Consider the following 26,925-nt stretch of genomic DNA (forward strand, 5'->3'; position numbering starts at 1 on the left):
CACAAAACGGTTTGCAGTATGCAACACATGCGGTTCGAAAATTACTGATGGAGAGGCAACAACTTCCAACTCCGTCCGGCATTTGAAGTTGCACAAAGAACGGTAAGTTTTGAATGTAAGATAACGTTTATTGGCTAAGTAACGTGACTTTTATTTGCTGTGTAGTTAAATCAGTGAGGCTGTAAACTCACTGCTAACGTTATAACGTTATTGCAAACACGGGAATCTGTTGCAGTTCACTACCTTATTCATACTTTTTGTTCAGTGATTTTTTTTAAGCAGGGTTACGTTAGTCAATATATCACACGTAACGTTAGACGGCGGTCAGCAGCACCGCGTATTTTAGCCACCTAAAAAAAGACAAAAATAGTAAAATAAAGGTCAGTTAAAATGTATACTATATTATGAATATGTGTACCGTTTTAACTAGCTTTCTGACATACTGTTGGTTGTTTACCTCAGTGGTCCCCAACCATCGGGCCGCGGCCCGGTACTGGTCCGTGGATCGATTGGTATCGGGCCGCACAAGAAATATTTTTTTTATTAAATCAACATAAAAAACACAAGATACACTTACAAGTAGTGCACCAACCCAAAAAACCTCTCTCCCCCTTTTTGTTCTGGGCATTGAACATGAAGACTCTTCCTTCACTGTTCCAAGTGGCCATGAGAGTCTTGGCAGTGCCTGCCTCCAGTGCTCCAGTGGAGCGAGTTTTCAGCCATGGTGGCATCATACTACGCCCCCATCGTGCACAAATGACTGACAGACTCTTGGCTAATTTGGTCTTTTGCAGATGCAATGCAGCATATGGCCCTGACATATAAAAAGTACAACTTTTTTGTTATGTTCACGTATATGTCATGTTTTTTCAATGTTAACACTTTTGTACAAATAAGTACATTTGCACTTTATTTTTCAATGTGTTTGTTCTGTAAAGGAATGAGTTAATGTTTAAAATGACTGGTTAATATAGTGCTATTATAAAGTGCAATGTCAGCACAATTTTCTTTCCTGCAATTTAAAATGCACTTGTTTTAATAAATAAATACAGCGTTTGAAAAGCATACACAATCTGTGTTAATATATTAGTGTGTGGTTAAAAGGACTTGAAAGGACTCGAAACTCAAAATGCAGGACTTAGGACTTGACTTGAGACTTTCCAGTCTTGACTTTGGACTTGACTCGGGGCTTGCCTGTCTTGACTCGGGACTTGACTCGGACTTGAGGGCAAAGACTTGAGACTTACTTGTGACTTGCAAAACAATGACTTGGTCCCACCTCTGTTATTCACTCAGTTTACCCTCACTTCGTTGCGTAAGGTAGAGAGCACCTTTAGTGCGTCGGTATCCAATCCATTCCACTTGTTCATATAGAAAATGCCCACATCACTCAAATTCCAGTCCGCATTTTCTCTGCGACCTTGCTTGCGGTCCTGCAGGTGTACGAAGCACATTATCTTCCTTTACAATGAGTGAAGCTGCACGGAACCTTGTGTGTGCAATTGTAAATAATTCAGTTTTTAAGTTTTGTGTTTCTTGTAGAATCTATATAAAGTAATATACATTAGCCTATTGTTAAAATAATGAAAAAAACATAATTAAATATATTGGTCTTATTGTATTGTTATATTAATAGCTGTTGTATTATTATAGGATGGCTTGTTAAACATTTCATAGGATTTTCAGAGGGAGGAAAAACCAAGACATTTAATATAAAATGTAAAATGAATAAATACATAAAAAGAAAAAGAAAAAAAATGGTTAAAAGCCATCGTCCCGAGGAGCATTTCATTTCGTCCCGTGCATTTAAAAAAAATAAAAAATAATAACAATGAATAATTTCTAAGTCTTTGTTAGCCGTTTGTGAAGTTTTGTGCTTGTGCGTAACGTTCGCTCGCATCCTGTGCATCTCCTGGGGGCTAAGCCCCCCCTGTCCTTAAAAGCTAGTGACCCCCCTGATATTTTGGATACATGTCCCTTGGCAAGTTTCACTGCAATAAGGCGCTTTTGATAACCATCCACAAGCTTATGGTAGAATTTTAGACCACTCCTCTTGACAAAATTGGTGCAGTTCAGCTAAATTTGTTTGTTTTCTGACATGGACTTGTTTCTTCAGCATTGTCCACACGTTTAAGTCAGGACTTTGGGAAAACCATTCTAAAACCTTAATTCTAGTCTGACTGAGCCATTCCTTTACCACTTTTGACGTGTGTTTGGGGTCATTGTCCTGTTGGAACACCCAACTGCGCCCAATACCCAACCTCTGGGCTGATGATTTTAGGTTGTCCTGAAGAATTTGGAGGTAATCCTCCTTTTTCATTGTCCAATTTACTCTCTGTAAAGCACCAGTTCCATTGGCAGCAAAACAGGCCCAGAGTATAATACTACCACCACCATGCTTGACGGTAGGCTTGGTGTTCCTGGGATTAAAGGCCTCACTTTTTCTCCTCCAAACATATTGTTGGGTATTGTGGCCAAACAGCTCAATTTTTGTTTCATCTGACATCACATGGACAAAGATAAGACCTTCTGGAGGAAAGTTCTGTGGTCAGGCCGGAACCATACGAGCCATAGAAAACCACAGAAAACTCACCGGTACAATAACCACGGATATAAAGAGTTTGTCTTACACCTAGTAATCCTCTGTGGACAGACAAAGCCAAGCAATGCAGGTTTAGCGAGCGATGCGCATTCCCGCGAAGGAAATTAATTTTTGGCAGGCAATCACATTTTGGCACAACATTGACGGCGAAATGGTTTCCCCGCCACTTTCACACAAATCAACCGACTACTATGACGGTACCACTGGCTTATATGGCGTCGGATGGGTGCTACTTATTGTGAGTTCAAATATTGTATTTCTTTATTTTTTCATGTTTCATTTGTTTTATACAATTCTTTACATTTTGACAGTACCACGTAAGATATGTTTTAATTGCTGAAGCGGGTTTATTGAATGTTAAATGCGCTGACAAATAGACCCTTTTGTAAATTGTTGAGGGGTTCAATGCCCAGTTGCATGCAAGTATGTTTCTGTATAGTATATCCAGCCATGTTCATGTGGTGACATCAATTACGGTATTTTGGCAGTTGACGTCGGACTAAGTAGGACATCACTGAAGGCCTCGGTGAGAAACGCACGGCCCGTCACTGTTTTTCACATAAATCTTGTGCAGGATCCTCAGCCTGTTAAAAATATTAAAGAAACGTGACGGTCATATTGTCACTGTCCAATTAAAATCATGCATCTCCACATTTAAAAAATATTTTTTACCCCATGCTTTTCATTGGACACCAACAATACGCCAATTGTCTTAAGTCCTGAATTCTACCTAGCAACAGATCATGCCAGTTTTATGTTTGCCCGATCGTTAAATTTGTAAAAAGTCACAAAAGCGAATAAAATACAACCCCGTTTATTTAGTGATTTTAAACATTGAATGGCGTCCAATTGACCCCAGAGGCTCCAGGTGACATTTACAGTGTCTCAGATGGAAACAAAAGAGGTGCGCGGCGTTAAATATGGCTGCTTCGGCCTGCCCAGACATGCCTCAAGGAACTGTAGAGGAAGCTTAACTCCTGCAACCTTTAACTCTATAACTGCTGCAAGCCTGCAACGCTCCACAGCAACCACAGCAATGGCATGCGAGTGCATTGGAATCAAACGCAGACGTGGTCTGGACATCAGCGCACGTCCAAGTCACACATAATTACTGTCCGCTCTCTAAACGTTGGCCCGGGAAGAAGAACTGTCGGCTTCCAAACTGCAAACAAAACGACACCTCAGCAGATGCTCGGAATACAAAGTGAGCACTTGGGGTTGAGCAAGCGTGTGTGACAGCCATTCAGTGTTATCAAGTCAGGAGTATTCGTCCTTTTCTGTTCGTGAACAGGCTTATCCCAACACGATCCAGATAAAGATGCACATCGAGGAATGTTTTTTTTCCCTACTTTAGTTTTTCTGTGAATAATGCATAAATTGTAATGACAGAATGAAAACCTATGCAAGAACTAATCATCTAGAGAAGGTGTAGTATTTGGTACTGTTAGTATTGGGTCATATAATTATGGAATAATACACCCACACTAAAAATAAAAATAAAACAAATTCCACAGTACAAAAGTAAAGTCATCATTTTCTTGGAAAAAATAAAGGCTGATGTAAGCTTGGGCAAATAAATTCTAAATGGGACAATAAAATGTTAATCATGTATACAATTAAATTGTGATATTACTGTAAAAAAATAGGATATCTGTGTAACAGCAATCACTCAATAAATTACAATTATAATATACAGGAGTATTACAGCCGTACTGATTATTTAAAATATTTCAGAATATAAAATATTACGAATCTGAGACACAACAATAAATGATTTTTAAAGAAAAGTAATACAAGGATGACGTTGTAGTTTTAGCTAAACAAATTCTCAATATTGTGTACTGTAATACTATTACGTTATTCTTGTAAATTGAGATATAACAAATAAATAAAAAAATAAAACATTAACTTTTAAAAGTATGACATTTTCTTGTAAAAAAAATACTTTATTCATGTGATATTATGAATTATTTTGAAAAATATGTTGTTGTTTTTCTGGTAACAATAAAAATATTTTTCTTTTTTAGGAAAAATATTTAGTTTTTGTAAAATAAGATCTAAAAAAAAATAATACAAACAAAAGAAAAATATCCTACAGTATGTCTTTTTTCTTCTTTAAAAAAAACCCCCTCCAACTTCATTCATATTATGAATTATTGTGAAAAATATGTTTTTTCTGGTAACAAAGAAAACTTTTTACAAGAAAAATATGAATTCTTGTCAAGTAAGATCTAATAAATAAAAAAAGTTAAACCTTAACAGAATGACTTCTTTCTTTTAAAAACAAAACTATTTTATATGAAATCTTTTGAAAAATATGTTTTGTCTGGGAACAATAAAAACGTTTTTCTTTGACAAGAAAATTAATAATTTATTTTTGGAAAATGAGATCTAACAAACATGTAATAATAATATTACATAATTAAAGCTACAAGCAGCGTTGAAATGGCCATCGCCCCCCCCCCTTGCACCGCAGGTTCCACGCAAGACGGCCGGTACGCAAGACACTTGCGGTCATGTCCTTCCCGATGCCCCGACACACCACCAAAATTTTCAGGAAGATTGGAGGATGTGGAAGGTAGTTTTCACTTTTATAATTTTTCACCACAAGGGGGTGTTAATAGCGAGGAAGCAGTCATGCGGTTATGTCCCACCCAACATTTTTAGGAAGGTCGCAACATATAGCAGGAACTTATGACTTTTATACGTTTTCACCACAGGGGGGCGATAATAGCGGCAGTGCAATGATGCAAGTGCATCCCATCCAATACTAACACAACATAAAAAATTTCAAGAATATCAAAGAATGTGTAAAAAACATATTACTGTTAAAATGTTCCCACTGAATGAAACTGCAGTGGTCATGCAGTTGCGTCCCACCCAAAACCCCAACCCACCATCAAAAAATTCAGAAAGATCGGATAATGTAAAAGGAAGGTATGACTGTTATAATTTTCCACCACAAGGTGGCGATATTGGCGCCCTTGCAATGATGCAGTTGCATCCCACCCAAAACCCTGAACCACCATCAAACATTTCAGAAAGAATGTAGCATGTGTAAGGAAGTTATTACTGTTATAGTTTTCCACCACAAGGGGGTGATAATGGCACTGCAGTAGTCATGCAGTTACACCCCAACCCATCATCAAAACTTTCAGAAAGATCAAAGCCTGTGTATGGAATTTATGACTATTTTAATTTTCCACCACAAGGAGGCGATAACGTCGCCGCAGTATTAATGCAGTTGGTCTTTTTTAGCGTTGTATTAAACAAAATAATGTTGCACCATAGTGGAAAAGTCACTCAACTTCCCATGACCAACATCATGTTTTTCTTCTTTAGACAGCGAACCAGACTCAATCTAGAGCGCCTCTGCTGTTTGCCACCAAGTAGTGCATCCCAGTTTGCCTCACTTGATTTAATTCTTCTACACCATTGGTGTCAAAGTCATGGCCCGCGGGCCAGATCTGCATGTTGGCCTTCTCGATGGGACGTTTGAGTAGGTTGAAAAACATGACTGCACAGTAAACATTATGCACACTCTCTGAGTCTACAGCCTATGTGTCAAAGTCAAGGCCCGTGGGTCGGATCTGAATTTGTTATCTACGGCCCCCGGGATGATATTTGCACGCACCAATACTCCATCAGTGTTGGCGCTAGGAATTTTTAAAATGGGGTCCCAGGGACCCCATCAAGTCATAAAAATAGGGCCCCACAGTATATTTATGGGGTCCAACTTTTTTGTAAGCGTTTTGAAAACGAATGATAAATGTTTGCATTATCCTGTTATATCTCACATTCTATGTTGTGTTTTGGAAAAAGGTTGTCATAAACATTACTTAATTCATTAAAAAAATAATACAAAAGAAAAAAAAAATGTATGCATATGTATGTAATGTATTCAGTGATAAACATTCACTTTATTCTTTCCTTCATGGATCTAAACCAGGGGTGTCAAACTCATTTTAGCTCAGGGGCCACATGGAGGAAAATGTGTGCACACGCGGACCGGACTATTAAAATGATGGCATTAAAACTAAAAAATAAAGACTACTTCAGATTGTTTTCTTTGTCTTACTTTGGCCAAAAATAGAACAAACACATTCGTAAAATATTACAATAAAAATATAGAAATACCGGCAGCGGTAAAGTTTAGATCCATGAAGGAAAGAAGAAAGTGAATTAATACATTTACATATGCATAAAAATGTGTTTTCTTTTGAATTGTTTTTTTTAATGAATTAAGTAACGTTTATGACAATTTTTTTCCAAAACACAATATAGAATGTGAGATATAACAGGATAATGCATACATTTATCATTTGTTTTTAAAACGGTTATGAAAAGGTGGGACCCCAAAAATTTACTGTGGGACCCCATTTTTATGACTTGATGGGGCCATTTTGAAAATTCCTTTTTTTTTTATTAATTTCTTTTTACAAACCTTTATTTATAAATTTCAACATTTACATAAACCTTTATTTATAAATTTCAACATTTACAAACAGTTGAGAAATAATTAATCAAAGTAAGTACAAAAACAGTACAAAAACCGTAACACAACAGCGCCAGGGGGTTGTAAATTGAAAGTAAGTAAAATAGAATGCAAAATATATATATATAACAAACAAAGTGCAAAGCCATAGGCTCACTCAATTTCAGTAAATAACTTAAATTTGGAACACAGCATCATCGTTTTCACAGCTTTTTGGTTGTTAGAGGTAGAGAGTGTTTTAACGTGGAGTTCTAATTCTTTTTTTAAAGGCACAAAAAACAGGTCGGGTATTGAGAAACTTACATTTATGAATATAAAACTTAGCCAATAGTATAATGAGGTTGCAAAGGTAAAATTCCCATTTTGAAAATTCCTAGCGCCAACACTGATGGAGTATTGGTGCGTACAAAACAGCAGCAGGCGGCTGTGGCCTGCGGGCCGGTTCTAATCCTAATCAAATATCATCCCGGGGGCCATAAATAATTATTCGCGGGCCGGATCTGGCTTTGACACCCATGATCTAAACCAAGGGTGTCAAACTCATTTTAGATCGGGGGCCACATGGAGAAAAATCTACTCCCAAGTGGGCCGGACTGGTAAAATCACGGCACGAGAACTTAAAAATAAAGACAATTTCAGATCGTTTTCTTTGTTTAAAAATAGAACAAGCACATTCTGAAATTGTACAAATCATAATGGGGTTTTTTAAACTTACATGTTGCGGTTAATAGTATTCTATCTTTATTTGTCGTTATTTATATTTTCTGAATAAATGATGTGATAATGTTCATCACTCAACTCATTGGTGTTCATTTTCAATCTATCAAGAATTAAAAATTATGTCAAAATTAGAGATGTCCGATAAAATCGGACTGCTGATATTATCGGCCGATAAATCCTTTAAAATGTAATATCGGAAATTATCGGTATCGGTTTCAAAAAGTAAAATTTATGACTTTTTAAAACGCCGCTGTACGGAGTGGTACACAGACGTAGGGAGAAGTACAGAACGCCAATAAACCTTAAAGGCACTGCCTTTGCGTGCCGGCCCACTCACATAATATCTACGGCTTTTCACACACACAAGTGAATGCAAGGCATACTTGGTCAACAGCCATACAGGTCACATTGAGGGTGGCCGTATAAACAACTTTAACACTGTTACAAATGTGCGCCACACTGTGAACCCACACCAAACAAGAATGACAAACACATTTCGGGAGAACATCCGCACCGTAACACAACATAAACACAACAGAACAAATACCCAGAACCCCTTGCAGCACTAACTCTTCCGGGACGCTACAATATACACCCCCTGCTAGCCCCCACCCACCCACCTCAACCCCGCCCACCTCAACCTTCTCATGCTCTCTCAGGGAGAGCATGTCCCAAATTCCAAGCTTCTGTTTTGAGGCATGTTGAAAAAAATAATGCACTTTGTGACTTCAATAATAAATATGGCAGTGCCATGTTGGCTTTTTTTTCCATAACTTGAGTTGATTTATTTTGGAAAACCTTGTTACATTGTTTATTGCATCCAGCGGGGCATCACAACAAAATTAGGCATAATAATGTGTTAATTCCACAACTGTATATATCGGTATCGGTTGATATTGGAATCGGTAATTAAGAGTTGGACAATATCGGAATATCGGATATCGGCAAAAAAGACATTATCGGACATCTCTAATCCATCCATCCATTTGCTACCCCGCTTATTCCCTTTTGGGGTCGTGGGGGGCGCTGGAGCCTATCTCAGCTACAATCGGGCGGAAGGCGGGGTACACCCTGGACAAGTCGCCACCTCATCGCAAGGCCAACACAGATAGACAGACAACATTCACACTCACATTCACACAATAGGGCCAATTTAGTGTTGCCAATCAACCTATCCCCAGGTGCATGTCTTTGGAATCAAAATCAAATTACAGGATGTTATTTATGTAGTTTGATCATTTTTCTCGACTGGTGCATTAACATCATATGGTTTATTTTGTACATGTGTAGCATCGTCTACAAAGATACAAATAATTGCCATTGCGACATCCATTTAGACTCATTTAGAACAGCTGTTTCTTTCATTCAAAAATTTCAGGTTAATTTTTATACTTAGCAAACTCATCCCGCGGGTCGGATAAAACCTGTTCGCGGGCCTGATCCGGCCCTCGGGCCGTACGTTTGACACCCCTGATCTAAACTTTACCAACAAAACTTTATTTTTTTCTGTATTTTTATCGTAATATTTTCTGAAAGTGTTTGGTCTATTTTTTGGCCAAAGTAAGACAAAGAAAACAATCTGAAGTTGTCTTTATTTTTTTAGTTGTAATGCCATGATTTTAATAGTCCGGCCCGCGTGCGCACAGATTTTCCTCCATGTGGCCCCTGAGCTAAAATGAGTTTGACACCCCTGGTTTAGACAATAATCATTATTATGGTCAACTCCTATCTGAGTGTGTCGGAGGTGAGCGTGATCACGCACTGACGCATTCCTCAGGTTAGACTTGCATTATTAATAAGTGATCGTGCAAATCAAAGACAAGAATCCTACCTGAGCGTCATCACGCACCGCCGGCTGCTTTTTCACCCCCGTGTTTACGTAGCTGCGGGTTAGAGCCCAACAATAAAGAAAACGCCTTCAATATTGACGTGTCAGTTGAATAATGTAACGCATTGCTACTCACTCCAGTTTCTTGAACTTCTCAAAGCCCGCAGCGACGTACTGGGCCCCCGTCTGAAGGTCGTGGAAGTCTGCGACCTTGTGACCCTGCCTGGGCGTGTACAGGGTCCGCACGGCCAGCGGGGCCCCGATGTTGTGAGTCACCTCGTTGAGGAAGGCCTCCATGGTGGACACCTGTCGCTGGTTGATCACGAACCTGCGGCCGATGAAGAAGGGGTCTCCATTCCTGTACACCACCACGCTCTTCACCGGGGGCAGCACCGTCGTGGCGGCAGTGCCGGCGGCCATCTCTGAGGTAGCCGCTACACACACACAGACACACTAATTATGAGCATTATCATACACACACACACACACACACTCACCAGCTTGATCAAGCAGCACAAATTAATGGAGTTCCCCCTCAGTGTAATGATGGTGATGCACGCGCACTCGCCACGTTCTTCTCCGCACCGACCAACACACACACACACACACACACTGACAACGGTGTGTATTTCCTGGTTGCCATGACAGCGCAGTCAGCAGCTTTGTGGGCCAAACCATTGGCAGCAACCACAACAAAAGGAACACATAGTGAGCGGAGGGGGAGGTTGCTGTGATTGGAAGGTCCCGTGTGTTGTAAGCTGGATCAATATGAGAAAGTTTGTTATTAAGTATATGGAATTACCCGTCAATATATTTAATTTAATAAATACAAATAAATATCACATTTGAACTACTAATGCACCCTTTATAAGGTTGTTCATATCAATGTATCTTTTCCAAATGTCTTTTTTTCCCCCTTAAGTTTTTCATTAAAAATAATGATAGAAAATCCAATTTCAGTAGAAATTGCACATGAATGCTGAAAAAAAGCTAACAGCGCATTAGCATTAACAAAATATTTGACAATTAGATGTATACTTGCTGCAATATGAGGAAGAAAAGTTAACTTTACCATGCGCAAAATAACAAAATATTTGACCCAGGGGTTTATTTTACCTGTAAGATTGGTTCAAAAGAGTAGGCTGACAGTTAGCATGCGTTAAGTAACAACATATTTGACTGAGAGGTGTTTACAATGAGGGAAAAAAAGCTAGCATGCTAACTTTAACATGTTAACAGTTAGCATGCATTAAATAAACAAAATATTTGACTCTGAGGTGTATGCCTGTAAAATTAGTTCAAAAGATAGAATGCTAACAGTTAGCATGTGTCAAGTAACAACATATTTGACTGAGAGGTGTTTACAATGAAGGAAAAAAGCTAGCATGCTAACTTTAACTTGTTAACTAACAGTTAGCATGCATTAAATAACAAAATATTTGACTCTGAGGTGTATGTCTGTAAAATTAGTTCAAAAGATAGAATGCTAAGAGTTAGCATGTGCCAAGTGACAAACTATTTGACTGATAGGTGTTTACCTTCAATATGAGGAAAAAAAGATAGCATGCTATCTTTAACATGTTAACAGTTAGCATCCATTAAATAACTAAATATTTGACTCTGGGGTTCATTTTACCTGTAAAATTAGTTCAAAAGAGCAGGCTTACAGTTAGCATGCGTCAAGTAAAAACATATTTGACTGAGAGGTGTTTACAATGAGGAAAAAAGCTAGCATGCTAACTTTATGTCAACAGTTAGCATGAATTAAATATTAACATATTTGACTCTGAGGTGTATTAAAGTTAAAGTACCAATAATTGTCACACACACACGAGGTGAGGCGAAATGTAATGTAAAATGAGTTCAAAAGATATAATGCTAAGAGTTAGTATGTGCCGAGTAACAACATATTTGACTGATAGGTGTTGACCTTCAATATGAGGAAAAAAAGATAGCATGCTAACTTAAACATGTTAACAGTTAGCAAGCATTAAGTAACAAAATATTTGACTCTGAGATGTATAACTGCAACATTAGATAAAATACAGCATGCTAACTGTTAGCATACGTTAAATAACAAAATATTTGACTCTGAGGTGTATACTTGCAAAACTAGATAAAAAGACAGCATGCTAACTGTGTAAACAACTTTGAAAATTACTGTGTTTGAATGTCCAGGATGAGTGGAATGGATTTGATTGTCCATTAATTTCAAATGGGGAAAAATGTGCAGGAAAAGGTGGAATTCCTGGAAATGTGGGAATATTTGCTTACTAAAAAAATGATCGCATTTGTGTCATGAATGAGCTGAAGATTTTAAATTTGCAATGGTTTGAATCAGATGGAAAATGTGGACCAAAAAAGGGAAGATCAATAATCACAGTTTTTTTTGATTGATTGAAACTTTTATTAGTAGATTGCACACTTCAGTACATATTCCGTACAATTGACCACTAAATGGTAACACCCCAATAAGTTTTTCAACTTGTTTAAGTCGGGGTCCGCGTAATCAATTCATGGTAAGTACTATTTGCTTTTTTGCATTCACACAATAATAAATCTGTATTTTGATTATTTAATTTAATAAATGTTCATCAATATCTTTACATTTCCACTTTAAATTTAAGTTTGAAAATATGCTTTTTTTTTTTCTTTTTTTTTTAAAGGTTTTAAATTTGGCTATTTTTATTCTGTGGATACATGAATTATCCAGTGGGTATTATTAGGAAAATACAGCCTCAATTGTAAAAACAAAAATTAAATTAAATTATATTGTATTGTATAAATACAATACAAAAAAACTAAGTGTCAAATATGAAATATAAAAAATAAAAACGAGGTTTAGGGTTGATTCAGGTTGTCGAATTATTTATTGTTCAGTCGTAATACCTTAAAACTGCAACACGCAGTTTTCGAGCCACAGGTGGCTCTTTAGCGCCGCCCTAGTGGCTCCCTGGACCTCTGTAGAGATGTGTGAAAATTGAAAAAGATGAAGAAAAAAATATATATTTTGTTTTAATATATTTTCTGTAGGAGAACAAACATGACACAAACCTTTCTAATTGTTAGAAATCCCAATGTTTACATTAAACATGCTCACTGATAAGAGTATTTGGCGCGCGCCATTTTGTCCTCATTTCGAAAGTCCTTGAACGCACCGTAGTTTGTTTCCATGTACAACTTTCCTTGATGCTGCCACAGAAAGACGTGTTTTATGCTACTCCCTCTTTGTCTCTATTTGTCCATCAAACGTTTTATGCTGTGCGTGAATCCACAAAGGTGAGCTTTGTTGATGTTTATTGACTTGTGTGGAGTGCTAATCAGACATATTTGGTCACTGCATTACTGCAAGCTAATCGAAGCTAACATGCTATTTATGCTAGCTGTATGTACATAATGCGTCATTATGCCTCGTATTTTAGGTATATTTGAGCTCGTTTTATTTGTAGTTTCCGTTTCCTTCAACTTGAACACACGCATCTTTACCTTTGGCCATGTCCAGGAGTGATCACACCCTCTGAAAAGCCTCAGTTTTAGTAATGTTTTCCAATGTTGTAAAAATGTGTAGAATAAATATTACATTTCAACATTTCTGTCAACAAAGATTTGCATCAGCCTGCGACACATAGTCATTTTGATAGTAGGCTAAAATAAACACTTACATCATGTCTTGCCTTCATAATAACACTTATATAAGGCTTTACATTTTTTGCGGCTCCAGACAGATTTTCTTTTGTTTTGTTGGTCCAATATGGCTCTTTCAACATTTTGGGTTGCCGACCCCTGCCTTAAGAGATGTTATAGTAATATCAAGGCAGTAGCAGCAATAACAACAGGAACAATTTGACGTATTACAAAATAAACATTTATTAATTTTTCATATCAAATAAAATGCAAAATATACAGTTATATATCATAAATATTATGTGGGTGTAATTTTATTTAATATGTCTTTTACAGTGAGGTCCAGCTTCGGTCATGCTGAGTTTGTCCTTCAGAGACAAATACTGCAAAAATGTGAGAAAGAGACAGAAAAACATGATTAAAAAGCTCTAAAATGAAACCCAGAAGCATCTTCAAGTAAACTTCCGTCTACAACCTAGAACCAATGATGGATGATGACCATAAACAGTAGTATTCATGTAACATAGAAATGCGATACAAAAGTCTGTTCTGGCAGCATGAAATGTACACCGGAAAGTCAGCTGGTGAGGAAATGTAATAAGACTCGCCTCCCAAGCACACCTCCACCACTACTTTAATGATGAGAACCTCACTTTTGTTGTATTCAACTTTGACTACCATTACTTATTTGTACATGCAACTTTCTTATACACTTCCTTTCATGATACTTTTCTGCCACGTCTAAGTGATTTTATTTATCTTGATACAACTTCCAATACAAGTGTGAGTATTGGCCAGTACCGATATCAGCATGAATCATAGTACGTTGTTTTATTTGTTTGTAATGTGGAATGTTTGATCAAGTGAAATTACACAGAGAACAATGGGAGGTATAACAAACACTAACCTTATGAAAGATTTATGCTTAAGAAGTGGAGTGTTCGTTTGTTTTCATGCTGCCCGTTCCAATACCGATGATCCATGAGTGAGATCGACCGATACCAATAACATGAATTAACTGTAAATTTTTCAATTCATTTATGGTGAGCGCTATTACAGTTTAACGGTATTAAAACAATATTTAAACTAGTTCCTAATTGTCTTTCTCAGTGTCTAATATGTTCAGCCTTGTCCTACAGTGTTAATGATACCTGATACCGATACTTAAGATACAAAAAAAAGCAGTTTATTTGCAGTAATGGAAATTCTAATTTTTAGCTTAGAGGAGCAATGCTACACTGTGTATAGAGACACACAATTAGCTGCTAGCTGCTTGTCAGCCGAGGGAGTAAAAATAAATCATGTCAGCCAGACACGATCGGCGTTTGTGATCGGCATTAAAATGCATTTATCGGCAACGGCGATCACATATTTTTCAACAGAAATCGTCTGATACTGATCGGCACGTGCCTACTTTGTATCTCTAAGTAATATGTAAATAGAATTATTTGATACTTGTTTATTATGACAAATGTTGTATTTTAGACTGCAATGAAGGTAACTTTTTATTTATGTCTAGCTTGTGTGCTATTGTTGTGTTGCTGCTAGCTCCCATAGTTGCATAAAGCACAACCCACCATGTTTTAACTTAAACACTCCTCCGCCGCGACCCTGAGAAGGACATGCGTTAGAAAATGCATGAATGGACAAGGAAAGATCAAACTTGTGTGCTTAATGGAGGAAATGTAGGTGTTTATTAGCTGTCCAGCTTTGCACAAGTAAACATGCTGCAGGACTGCTAGTATTGGAGATTTTAGATGCAAGTATCATACTTGCTTTTTAATTATATCAGACCGATATCAATATAGGTGTAGTTTCCTAATGAAGCCTTTGCTTGACGCTCCTCTAATTTCTCCTGCTCACGCTTGCTGCGGCAACAACAAACAAACTCCGGACGCTCCTCTTCGTTTTGTGTAGCGTTTACTTGTGAACTATCATTCAAAAACATCAAACAATAACGATGTGGGAAAAAATGTGTAGCAAAATAAAGCGAGTGTGTTAGAGTAAGAAAGAGTAAGAAAAAGTATGAATAAGGTCAAAAAAACTAAGTGGCTCGATTCCACCATACGTGACTGCCATAACCCATAATACACTGCGTCCAAACCTAATTACCACACAGATCCTTCCGCCATAAATAAACTGGTGAATGAATGATGAATGAATGATAGGTGGTGGTCGGAGGGGCTGTAGGCGCAAACTAGCAGCCTCGCTTCCGTCAGTCTACCCCAGGGCACCTGTGGCTACAAATGTAGCTTACCACCACATGGTGTGAATGAATGATGGGTTCCCACTTCTCTGTGAGTGCTTTGAGTATCTAATAATAGAAAAGCGCGATATAAAATCGAATCCATTATTATTATTATAAATGCAATTAAACAGTTACATATTCTTCACTGTATTAAAGCAGTATAAAATCGTACGTTTCTCGAATTATTCACACAAATGTAAGACTTACAATTAAAGTGTGCCTTATAATTACTCTAAGCATGCAATATATAAATATTCGTATTATTCAAATAAATTAAATAGTCCCTTTTGGGCTTAATAAACATAAAGCACCTTCCATAAAATGTAAATTAACTTAAATACCATTTAGGCTCCTACAATCGGGACACCCCTAAATTTATTTTTTAGGCACTTTTCTACGATAGTTAACTTATTCTTACACTTTTAACACTAATGATTTTACACTTATAACAATAAAACTGCAGCATAGGAAAGTGGGACACAGGTTTGCTATAGGTGACAGAACCTGTTATTAGTAGTACCGTAGTATTATTTGTGACACCAATTCTTCTTCTCGCCTTTTTGATCTTGGTTCTACTTTTGCTGTTGTTTGATTAAGAATAATTACATTTCTATTATTCCTTGTAGTAAAATTCCTTACGAAATATTTGTTTTAAATCAATGTCGCCTGGCTTTTAGGACTTTTAAGCGGTTCCACTATCCAACACAAAATACACACAGAACCTCGCTCGCTGCTGGTAGTCATTAAATAAATAACACCCCTGACTTAGTTCGGTCAAATTAATGTCACCATAATAAATCCAAACCAGCGGCCTCGTAGCGGACCGCCACAGTGCTGATTAAGCGAAGGGAAACACTACATCACGGCCTCACCTTTTTCCTGCTGTCAATGGCCTGCTGCAGCCACAGTAACTCCATGGTCAGGGCGTCTCTATGGAAACGCAAGGCCTCTGGATTGGGAGGAACCTCCTTGGCCGAGCGGTACCGCAGCCGACCTGAAAGACAAAAAAATGCTTAAGACGATACATTTGGAAAGGTTTTACGAGGAATTACCTTTGTGAGGAGGATGTGATTCCAGACTCATACTTCTCCAGATGGATGAGGAGTCTCCTGTGCTCTTCAGAACCTCGTCACAGCTAACATCCGGTCCTGACTCGGGGGCAGGGCTGCTTTCTAAACACTCTCTTGTTTGTTTGTCACTACCTTGTGCATCTTTCTCTTCTTCTAGATTCTGCAGTAGGACACAATGCATCCCTGCGTCTGCTGCTTCTGGGTTCTGTAAGGAGGCACTGACGTCTGGTCCTTCAGCTTTACTGGTACGGTGCAGGGGGCCATCCTGGTAATGTGCAGAGGCATGAGAAAGGTACAAGATGGTGGATAAATCTTACTTAATTACAGGTAAAGAAACTTGCAGTGTCCGTGAAGTGGGGGGTGGAGATGATGGCGTCCCTCCACTCTAAATGAGCCAAAGTGCCATCAATCTCTTTCACGACGTCCTCAAAGAGCGTCCGTGCATGACGCAACTCCTCTCTCACCAAATATCCACGAATACACGCCTGTTTGGAGAAGATTTGCTTACTGCAACTTTTCTAATTAGCATAGCTTGCTAACAACAACAATGGCCCCATGGTAGCATGTCCGACATGAAGTCGACGAAAGTAACGTCACGCTATAAAGAAGATATTTACTGCTCCGCAGTTGGTAGGCATATAAATTACAGAAAAGGGTAATTACCTGAAAAAGGGTGAGTGTCTTTTCAAAGTTACGCCTGTCCATCACTATGGTAACATGACTATGACTACATGTCATAGAGCGGGACGCTTTTGTTGACTTCCGGTGCTAAAAACAAAAACAAATAAAAGCCTGCTATTACATTTGTAACATATTGCAGTGGCTATTTCGTTCCACTCTTTAATTTATAGTCGTTATTATAATATACACACCTACTGTAAAGTTAAGCACTTCCCAAATGAGAAGAACAAGCTCTCTAATGGGTACGTGGAGTTGTATTTTGAAAAAATTGCAATGGGAAGTGGTAGATAAAGTTATAGCCTGGAAGCAGCGTCTACATGTCATAGAGCGGGACGCTTTTGTTTACTTCCGGTGCTAAAAACAAAAACAAATAAAAGCCCTGTCATTTCATTCTCAACAAATGTCAGTGGCTATTGCGGTCTCCTCTTTGATGTATAGTCGTTAATAGTATTTACATACGTACTATAAAGTGAAGCACTTCCCAAATGACAAGAACAAACTCTCTAATGTGTACGTGGAGTTGTACTTTGAAAAAAAATGCGAAGGGAAGTAGTAGATAGTTTAAAAAAAAAACCATTTATTTATAATATGCAACATTTACACACAAGCAAAGAAATAATAATAATCAAAACAAGTACAGAAACAGTACAAAACAGCGCCAGGGGGTTGTAAACTCAATAGAGTACCTAAAATAGATTATATATATATATATATATATATATATATATATATATATATATATATATATATATATATATATATATATATATATATATATATGTAACAAAGTGTAACGCCATAGGCTCACAAAAGTTCTGTAAATAATCCAAACTTGGAGCACAGCATCATAGTTTTCACAGCTTTTTGGTCAGAGGTAGACAGCGTTTTAAAGTCAAGTTCTAATTCTTCTTTAAAGGCACAAAAAACAGGTCGGGTATTGAGAAACTTACATTTATGAATATAAAACTAAGTGGTAGATAAAGTAATAGCCTGGAAGCAGCCTCTACATGTCATAGAGCGGGACGATTTTGTTTACTTCCGGTGCCAAAAACAAATAAAAGCCTGCCATTACATTTGTAACATATTGCAGTGGCTATTTCGCTCCACTCTTTGATTTATAGTCGTTAGTAAGATGTACATACGTACTAAAAAGTGAAGCACTTCCCAAATGACATGCACAAACTCTCTAATGGAGTTATGCTTTGAAAAAAATGCAAAGGGAAGTGGTAGATACAGTAATAGCCTGGAAGCAGCCTCTATTTTTTATTTATTTTATAAACCTTTCTTTATAATATGCAGCATTTACATACAATCAAGAAATAATAATCAAAACAAGTACAGAGACAGTATAAAACAGCGCCGGGGGGTTGTAAACTAAATAAAGTAACTAAAATAGTAACAAAATGTTAAAACCATAGGCTCACACAAGTTCCGTAAATATTTTAAATTTGGAACACAGCATCATCGTTTTCACAGCTTTTTGGTTGTTAGGCGTAGAGAGTGTTTTAAAATAGAGTTCTAATTCGTTTTTAAAGGCACAAAAAACAAGCCTTTACATGTCATAGAGCGGGACGCTTTTGTTTACTTCCGGTGCCAAAAACAAATAAAAGCCTACAATTACATTTGTAACATATTGCAGGGGCTATTTCGCTCCACTCTTTGATGTATAGTCGTTAGCAATATTTACATACGTACCATAAAGTGAAGCACTTCCCAAAATGACAAGAACAAGCTCTCTAATGGGTACGTGGAGTTATACTTTGAAAAAGTGGTAGAGAACGTAATGGCCTGGAAGCAGCAGAGGGGGCAGTAATGCGCCACGAAGGACGCGAACCTCCGCTCAAAGCAATAAGAAAAAGAAAGAAGTGATGCAGTGTTTGTATCCTTATTAAAATCGTCGCGGCATGGAGCCATATTTCAAAGTTTGTTTCTATTTAAAACTCTGAACAAAATGAGCGCGTCGTCTAATCAGAGGACTTTATTCCAGACGTGGGGTACATCTGTGCCTCAAAACACAGTTTTCCCACAGAGTAAAGAAGGAAAGAAAGCCGCCGGTCGGCGCAAGGCAACCCACAGCAACAGTGTCAAGAACGCTCCAACAAACCCACTATGGACCGAGATAGGTCATGGCTCTTTAAGCACTATAGAAACTCCTCAAACTGCATATGAAGACGACGACGACGACGTTATGTTGATAGCTGTTACTGAAGCTGAAGAAAGACTCCAACTTGACAATGTCAACTCTTTCCCAAAGGAGGCACCCATATCGTCAATGTCATCAACTGGGAAGACATGCTATCCAGACTTTCCTGGCTTTGACAGCTCCTCTGCTGCAGTGTGGATCTATCCCATTAACTACCCCGTCAGGGAGTACCAAATGAAAATATCAGAGGCCGCCCTGTTCCAAAACACACTCGTGTGCCTTCCAACTGGCTTGGGGAAGACATTCATTGCGTCTGTTGTTATGTACAACTTCTACCGCTGGTACCCATCCGGGAAGATTGTGTTCATGGCGCCCACCAAGCCCTTGGTGGCACAGCAGATCGAGGCCTGCTACAAAGTGATGGGCATCCCTCAGTCGCACATGGCAGAGCTGACTGGTATGCATGGGTAACACTTACTAAAGATGAGATTTAAGGGAATTTTAGGGGTTGTTGATTGATTGATTGATTGATTGAGACTTTTATTAGTAGGTTGCACAGTGAAGTACATATTCCGTACAATTGACCACTAAATGGTAACACCCGAATACGTTTTTCAACTTGTTTGAGTCTGGGTCCACTTAAATTGATTCATGATACAGATATATACTATCAGATATATACTATCATCATAATTCAGTCATCACACAAGATAATCATCAGGGTATATACATTGAATTATTTACATTATTTACAATCCGGGGTGTGGGGAGGGGGGGTGGGGGGTGTTAGGTTTGGTTGTTATCATCACTTCAGTCATCAACAATTGAGAACAGAGAAATGGACATTGAAACAGTGTAGGTCTGACTTGGTAGGATATGTACAGCAAGTAGTGGACATAGAGAGAGAGAGAGAGGGGGATCAGAAAGCATAAGAAAAAGCATTGGCGTTGTTAGGCCTATTTTAGGGGGGCTCAAGCCCCCCTAAAATATTCTTAAGCCCCCCTAAATAATTTGGTGTTATATATATATATATATATATATATATATATATATATATATATATATATATATTTTTTTTTTAACAAATACATGCCGACATATTCATTATAAAGTGGCCCGAATATGAGTTTAAATAAATAATCATATAAACTGTCATTATTCACTCAGTTTCCCCTCACTTCATAGCGTAAATCACCAAAAATGATTCCTGGGCGCGGCACCGCTGCTGCCCACTGCTCCCTCACCTCCCAGGGGGTGAACAAGTGGATGGGTCAAATGCAGAGGACACATTTCACCACACCTAGTGTGTGTGTGTGACAATCATTGGTACTTTAAGGTAGAGAGCCCCTTTAGTGTGTCGGTATCCAATCCATTCCACTTGTTCATATAGAAAATGCCCACATCACTCAAAATCCAGTCCGCATTTTCTCTGCGACCTTGCCTGCGGTCCTTGGACTTGTTCATATAGAAAATGCCCACATCACTCTTGTAGAATCTATATAAAGTAATATACATTAGCCTAAAGTTAAAATAATGAAAACAACATCATTAAATATATTTGTTTTATTGTATTGTTACATTAATAGCTGTTGTATTATTATAGGATGGCTTGTTAAACATTTCATAGGATTTTCAGAGGGAGGAAAAACCAAGACATTTAATATAACATGTTAAATGAATAAATACATACAAAGAAAAAGAAAAAAAATGGTTAAAAGCCATCGTCCCGGGGAGCATTTCATTTCGTCCCGTGCATTTTTAAAATAATAATAACAATGAATAATTTCTAAGTATTTGTTAGTATTTTGTGTAGTTTTGTGCTCGTGCGCTACGTTCGCTCTCCTGGGGGCTAAGTCCCCCCTGTCCTTAAAAGCTAGTGACGCCCCTGAGAAAAAGTATCTACATTTGGAATATTTACATTTGATTATTAACAATCCGGGGAGGGTGTTAGTTTAGGGTTGAAGTTGCCTGGAGGTGCACTTTTATTGCGGTTTTGAAAGAGGATAGAGATGCCCTTTCTTTTACACCTGTTGGGAGCGCATTCCACATTGATGTGGCATAGAAAGAGAATGAGTTAAGACCTTTGTTAGATCGGAATCTGGGTTTAACCTGGTTAGTGGAGCTCCCCCTGGTGTTGTGGTTATGGCGGTCATTTACGTTAAGGAAGTAGTTTGACATGTACTTCGGTATCAGGGAGGTGTAGCGGATTTTATAGACTAGGCTTAGTGCAAGTTGTTTTACTCTGTCCTCCACCCTGAGCCAGCCCACTTTGAAAAAGTGGGAAGGAGTGAGGTGTGATCTGGGGTGGAGGTCTAGAAGTAATCTGACTAGCTTGTTCTGGGATGTTTGGAGTTTAGATTTGAGGGTTTTGGAGGTGCTAGGGTACCTGGAGGTGCATGCGTAATCGAAAAAGGGTTGAACGAGAGTTCCCGCTAGAATCCTCATGGTGCTTTTGTTGACCAGAGAGGAGATTCTATAGAGAAATCTCGTTCGTTGGTTGACCTTTTTGATTACCTTGGTTGCCATTTTATCACAGGAAAGATTAGCCTCTAGAATGGAACCTAGGTAGGTGACCTCATCTTTCCTGGTGATAACAATGTCACCCACTTTTATAGTGAAGTCATTGACTTTCTTAAGGTTTATGTGGGACCCAAACAGGATGGATTCTGTTTTACCCAAGTGTTTGGATAGCTTGTTATCAGCGAGCCAGGTGCAAGTTCTACAGAGTTCAGCACTGAGGATTTTCTCCACCTGTGACTTGTCCTTGTCTGATACCAGCAGGGCCGAGTCATCCGCAAACAAGAACAATTCACAGTCGCATGCTGATGACAAGTTGTTTATGTATATTAGGAACAGTAAAGGCCCTAATATACTGCCTTGGGGGACTCCACAGCTTACTGAGAGGGGGGGACACGATGACGTTCACCTCTACCACCTGTTCCCTCCCCTCCAAGTAAGATTGCATCCAGCTCGATGAGGTTTTGTCAAATCCGATTGCTCTGAGCTTATCCAACAGTATAGCGTGGTTAACGGTGTCAAAGGCCTTCTGAAGGTCCAGCATGACCATGCCGCAGTATTTGCCCGTTACCTCATGTTTGATGTGGTCGGTCAAATAGAGAAGGCATGTGTTAGGCATGTGTCAGTGGAGTGGTTAGTTCTGAAGTGGAGTGGTTAGTTCTGGAGTTGTGGAGGGAAATTACCGCCAAAACTCCACAAACAGTTTATGGTTCTTGCCCAGAAAATAGTGGACTGCCGGGTTGGAGAAGAGATATTGCCCCATGTGAAGGATTTCAAGTACCTCCAAGTCTTGTTCACGAGTGAGGTGAGATCGACAGGCAGATCGATGCGGCGTCTGCAGTGATGCAGACCCTTTATTGATCTGTCGTGGTGAAGAAGGAGCTGAGCCGGAAGGCAAAGCTCTCATTTTACCAGTCGGTCTATGTTCCTATCCTCACTTATGGTCATGAGCTTTGGGTTGTGGCTAAAAGGACAAGATTGATTGATTGATTGAGTTTTGATTGATTGATTGATTGAGAAGTTTATTGACATCTTAAAGAATTTAATCCACGTAATGCTTTAAAAAAGCAAATGGATGGCACAAAAAGCCAAAAGGCTTGTTTCCATTGTGGTCCATTAAATATTCATCACATTTGATACATTCAATAATAAAATATATTTATAACCTGTAACATGTATATAAAAAAATACGTTAAAAAATGGATAAATGATGTACATATACACAGTATACATGTCAGGTGATTTGAAAAACAATATATACAAAAAATGGGGGGTATATACACTATGTACATGAATAGTACTACCATGAATTGATTTACGTGGACCCCGACTTACCATGAATTGATTTACGTGGACCCCGACTTAAACAAGTTGAAAAACTTATTCGGGTGTTACCAGTTAGTGGTCAATTGTACGGAATATGTACTGTACTGTGCAATCTACTAATAAAAGTTTCAATCAATAAATCAATCAATGACACTATGTACATGACTATGTACAAGTTGACTCCAAGAGTGTGCAAAACAGAATGAGAAAATATATATACACCTATAACCACATATAAACCTGTTTGATGCTTCGGAAAGTTGCTGGGGATCAATTTTGGTTCAGATCAGGGAGTACAAGTACGAGTACAAGCTGTGGAAATGTGACCTGACTCTCGCCAGATCCTTGTAGTTCGCTGAGCTACACACAAGGATCTGGGACTTCTCAATAGGAGATGTATTTCAGAAGGCGGGGCCTTGTAAAAAAAAAAAATCATTGTATGTGATTGGATAAACCACTTGTCCGTTATCTTGAATGACGTGCTACTTCAAACACTCACATCGAAATCAACCCGTCACGCTGATGAGAGCGACGCTGGGAAATCCAAAACAGAACAGCCGACATATTAGATAACGACAGAGCGAAAAGTTAGAGAACTTTTACTGAAACAACGCAGCAATGTCAGTAGACGATCGATGTCGTTTGTGCAAAGAAAATATGCAGAATCAATGTCAGCACACAACATTGTTGTTTGAATCAAACAGTCGCTTCGGCACTACGTCACATCTATGAAATCCCGCTCAGCCAACTACAAGGATCTGGCGAGAGTCAGGTTAGTGGAAATGAGTTTAAAATAAATTAATCCTTTATTTATCCCACAACGGGGAAATTAACAACATTAGTGCAGCAAAAGGCATAGATTGCAAACAAAAGAACGAAGTACACAAATTAAGTAAAAATAAGGCTAAAACTAAAAAATATCCATCCATCCATTTTCTACCGCTTGTCTCTTTCGGGGACACGGGGGGTGCTGGAGCCTATATCAGCTGCATTCGGGCGGAAGGCGGGGTACACCCTTGACAATATATACAAGAAAAAAAAATATTGTGTGGGTAGCGGGGGCTGCCTCCCTTAGAGAGAGGGTGAGAAGCTCTGTCATTTGGGAGGAGCTCTTCCAAATCGAGGGGAGCCACATCCGGCCGGTAGGAGGCCACGGGGGGGGGAAGGCCCAGGACATGTTGGGGAGATTGTCTCCCAGCTGGCTTGGGAATGCCTCAGGGATCCCTCAGGAGCAGCTGGACAAAGTGGCTGGAGAGAGGAAAGTCTGGGCTTCCCTGCTTAAGCTGCTTCCCCCGCGACCCGACCTCAAAAAAAGCGGAAGAACATTGATGGACTCCACAATCACAATTGTGTTTACTCACGTTCAACGAGTCGCAAGTATAAAAAACATTTCCTGCGAGTAAAAAATTGGTTCGACCATAGAAAATAAATATTCTGCAAGTAAAAAATCAATTAGCATGTATAAAAACAATTTTCTTAAAGTTATTGCTTTTGGCAGTACAATTCCACCCTATGGAAATAAAATTTCACCCTCCAAGATCCACACACTAGCACTTAGAGCACCCATAATTTGCACCCTACAACGATAGGTGGTGCTACTGAGTCAATTTGAGGCTGTCAGTGCTACTGTTATTTGGGCATGGTGCAGCTCACCAAAAATAACAAAGAAGATGCAGGGTGGGGGGTAAAATGACAGAGAAGGAAAACAAGCACAACCTGTAAGTTAAGTTACTTGCAGAACATTATTATACTTGCAAATCTTTTTTTTTAATTTAAGAAAATTTGTACTTGCATCTTGTTTGGTGTGAGTAGAAACATTTTTGTGGAGTTTTGGCATTAATTTCACTCCATACGTTCGTAATAAAGACTCAATCAAAAGACTGGCTTGTTATTATAGTTTTCTTTTCTAAACAATTTTTTTTGTCAAGGAAACAATCACTAGTATCAGTTATAGGCTGTGGTCCAGAATAATTTAATTTTACATAACAAGCGGTAGAAAATGGATGGATGGATAACTATTACTCTATTGGTGGGAATTTTTCTGAAATATTAACTACGTTGTTTTTTTTTTGTTGTGTTTTCATTGTATACATTCCATAAGTCTGTACCATATTTCCATGCTTTGACAGTGACATCGCTAGTCTGAATTTTCCCTCATCCCAAACATTTTGTAGCTCAAGATGATTTTAACAATTACCTAAAAATACATAGAATAAAATGCATTAATGGACTCAAAAAGTGTAAATAAAACTAAGATAAAAAAAATTAGGAAATAAGTTTGTACAAATTGCACTACCTTGCTTGGTGTGTGTATGCTTTTACAACTGCATTTCAGAACAGTGAACCAGAACAGTGAATAAATGTAAAAATATATAATAAATACATGTATGAAATGTATATAAATATGTATGTATGTATATATATATACATATATATATATATATATATGTAATGTCTGCATGTGCATTAAAAAACAACTGTGTCTCGGTTCGCATCGTTCATTAAAAAGAGCCGTTCAAAAGACTCGATTTGATCACGAACGTCACATAAAAAACTGAACGGATCCTAGAAACTACACTATGACCTTTTTTTTAATGACCGCCATCTTTATATTGTGCAGGCAGTACGGCAGCCAAAAAGAGACAGGAAGTGTGGCGCTCCAAACGTGTGTTCTTCCTCACACCTCAAGTGATGATGAACGACCTGTCCAGAGACACCTGCCCGGCCCGCCAGGTCAAATGCGTGGTGATTGATGAGGCCCACAAGGCGCTTGGGAACCATGCCTACTGTCAGGTACACAACACAAACCACACTTGTACAGTAACAAGTGTGTTTTTTAAGTTTTAAATCAAAAGCCTGGTTGTGTGTATCTCAAGGTGATCCGACAGCTCAGCAGCCAGACTCTGCAGGTCCGCATCCTCGCCCTCAGCGCCACACCAGGAGGAGACGTAAAGGTCAGGAGTTGAGATTGAGGCGCCTAGGTCAAGGCTTCAATATTTGTCTTTCTGTGTGACCCCCTGCAGTCGGTGCAGTCCGTCATCTCCAACCTGCTCATCTCCCACATAGAGCTGCGCTCGGAAGAAAGTCCGGACATCCAGGCCCACACCCACCAGCGCAGTTTGGAGAAATTTGTGGTCCCAATGGGGGAAGCGCTGGCTGCATATCAGGCTCGCTACCTGCAGGTAGGACCCTGTTATGCACAGTATATGCCGCAAAAACAAGAGAGCAGTTTTTGGTGTTTTGCTTTTCCCTAGTAGTCACAACTTGCAACATCCTTTCTCTCTCTTAGACTTTATATGGTAAAAATGATCCATCGAACCACTGTGGTATTGACCTTACACTATATACTACTTGGTATTGGTACTGTCGATATTTGTAACAATCCGCCCACCTTTGTTTGCATTCAAGAGCTCTAGATTGCAGTCAGCCTATCCTCCTACGATGTGTAGTGTAGCATGCTTAGCTATTCCTCATCCTCCCGGGATGATACTTGTAAGAAACATATTTTTTTTAATGCTGCCATGGAGGTGATGATTACTAACTTAGAAGTGGTTACAGTTTGAGTGTGATTAACCCCTAGCGAGAATGTTACATTGCGTTGAGTACGCGTTTGTTTGCTTTTCGCTGTCAAATTTGTTGGACAGAGCTAGAATGTATCATCAACATGCATT

The 26,925-nt window shown here is 38.7% G+C and overlaps 3 protein-coding genes across 9 annotated transcripts in view; 1 reads left to right on the forward strand and 2 right to left on the reverse strand.

The window, feature by feature from the left end:
- Positions 1 to 10,565, reverse strand: part of dcdc2b (doublecortin domain containing 2B) — a 24,882-nt gene extending 14,317 nt beyond the window's left edge. For all 5 annotated transcript variants that reach the window (XM_072913637.1, XM_061968262.2, XM_072913638.1 and 2 more), the window contains exons 1-3: positions 10,143 to 10,565; positions 9,782 to 10,079; positions 9,649 to 9,700 (exon numbers count right to left, since the gene is read on the reverse strand). In XM_072913637.1, coding sequence (XP_072769738.1) covers positions 9,649 to 9,700; positions 9,782 to 10,065 — 336 coding nt within the window. In that variant the 5' untranslated portion in view covers positions 10,066 to 10,079; positions 10,143 to 10,565. The remainder of the gene's footprint in view (positions 1 to 9,648; positions 9,701 to 9,781; positions 10,080 to 10,142) is intronic.
- A 2,812-nt stretch (positions 10,566 to 13,377) lies between these two features.
- iqcc (IQ motif containing C) lies at positions 13,378 to 17,355 on the reverse strand. The gene is made up of 5 exons (XM_061968269.2): positions 17,251 to 17,355; positions 16,929 to 17,072; positions 16,570 to 16,852; positions 16,390 to 16,511; positions 13,378 to 13,652 (listed from the first exon to the last, which is right to left on the reverse strand). Exons 1-5 carry the CDS (start codon positions 17,323 to 17,325, stop codon positions 13,584 to 13,586), a joined length of 693 nt encoding a protein of 230 aa, XP_061824253.2. The 5' UTR covers positions 17,326 to 17,355; the 3' UTR covers positions 13,378 to 13,583.
- Positions 16,763 to 26,925, forward strand: part of fancm (FA complementation group M) — a 77,956-nt gene continuing 67,793 nt past the window's right edge. For 2 of the 3 annotated variants that reach the window (XM_061968265.2, XM_061968266.2), the window contains exons 1-4: positions 19,095 to 19,868; positions 25,875 to 26,047; positions 26,131 to 26,208; positions 26,278 to 26,436. In XM_061968265.2, the coding sequence (XP_061824249.2) occupies positions 19,220 to 19,868; positions 25,875 to 26,047; positions 26,131 to 26,208; positions 26,278 to 26,436 (1,059 nt within the window). In that variant the 5' untranslated portion in view covers positions 19,095 to 19,219. Of the gene's footprint in view, positions 16,880 to 19,094; positions 19,869 to 25,874; positions 26,048 to 26,130; positions 26,209 to 26,277; positions 26,437 to 26,925 lie in introns of those variants that run through there. The other variant, XM_061968267.2, reaches the window with a different exon arrangement.

The sequence above is a fragment of the Nerophis lumbriciformis genome, linkage group LG08, assembly GCF_033978685.3.
Source record: "Nerophis lumbriciformis linkage group LG08, RoL_Nlum_v2.1, whole genome shotgun sequence".
Lineage (NCBI taxonomy): Eukaryota > Metazoa > Chordata > Actinopteri > Syngnathiformes > Syngnathidae > Nerophis > Nerophis lumbriciformis.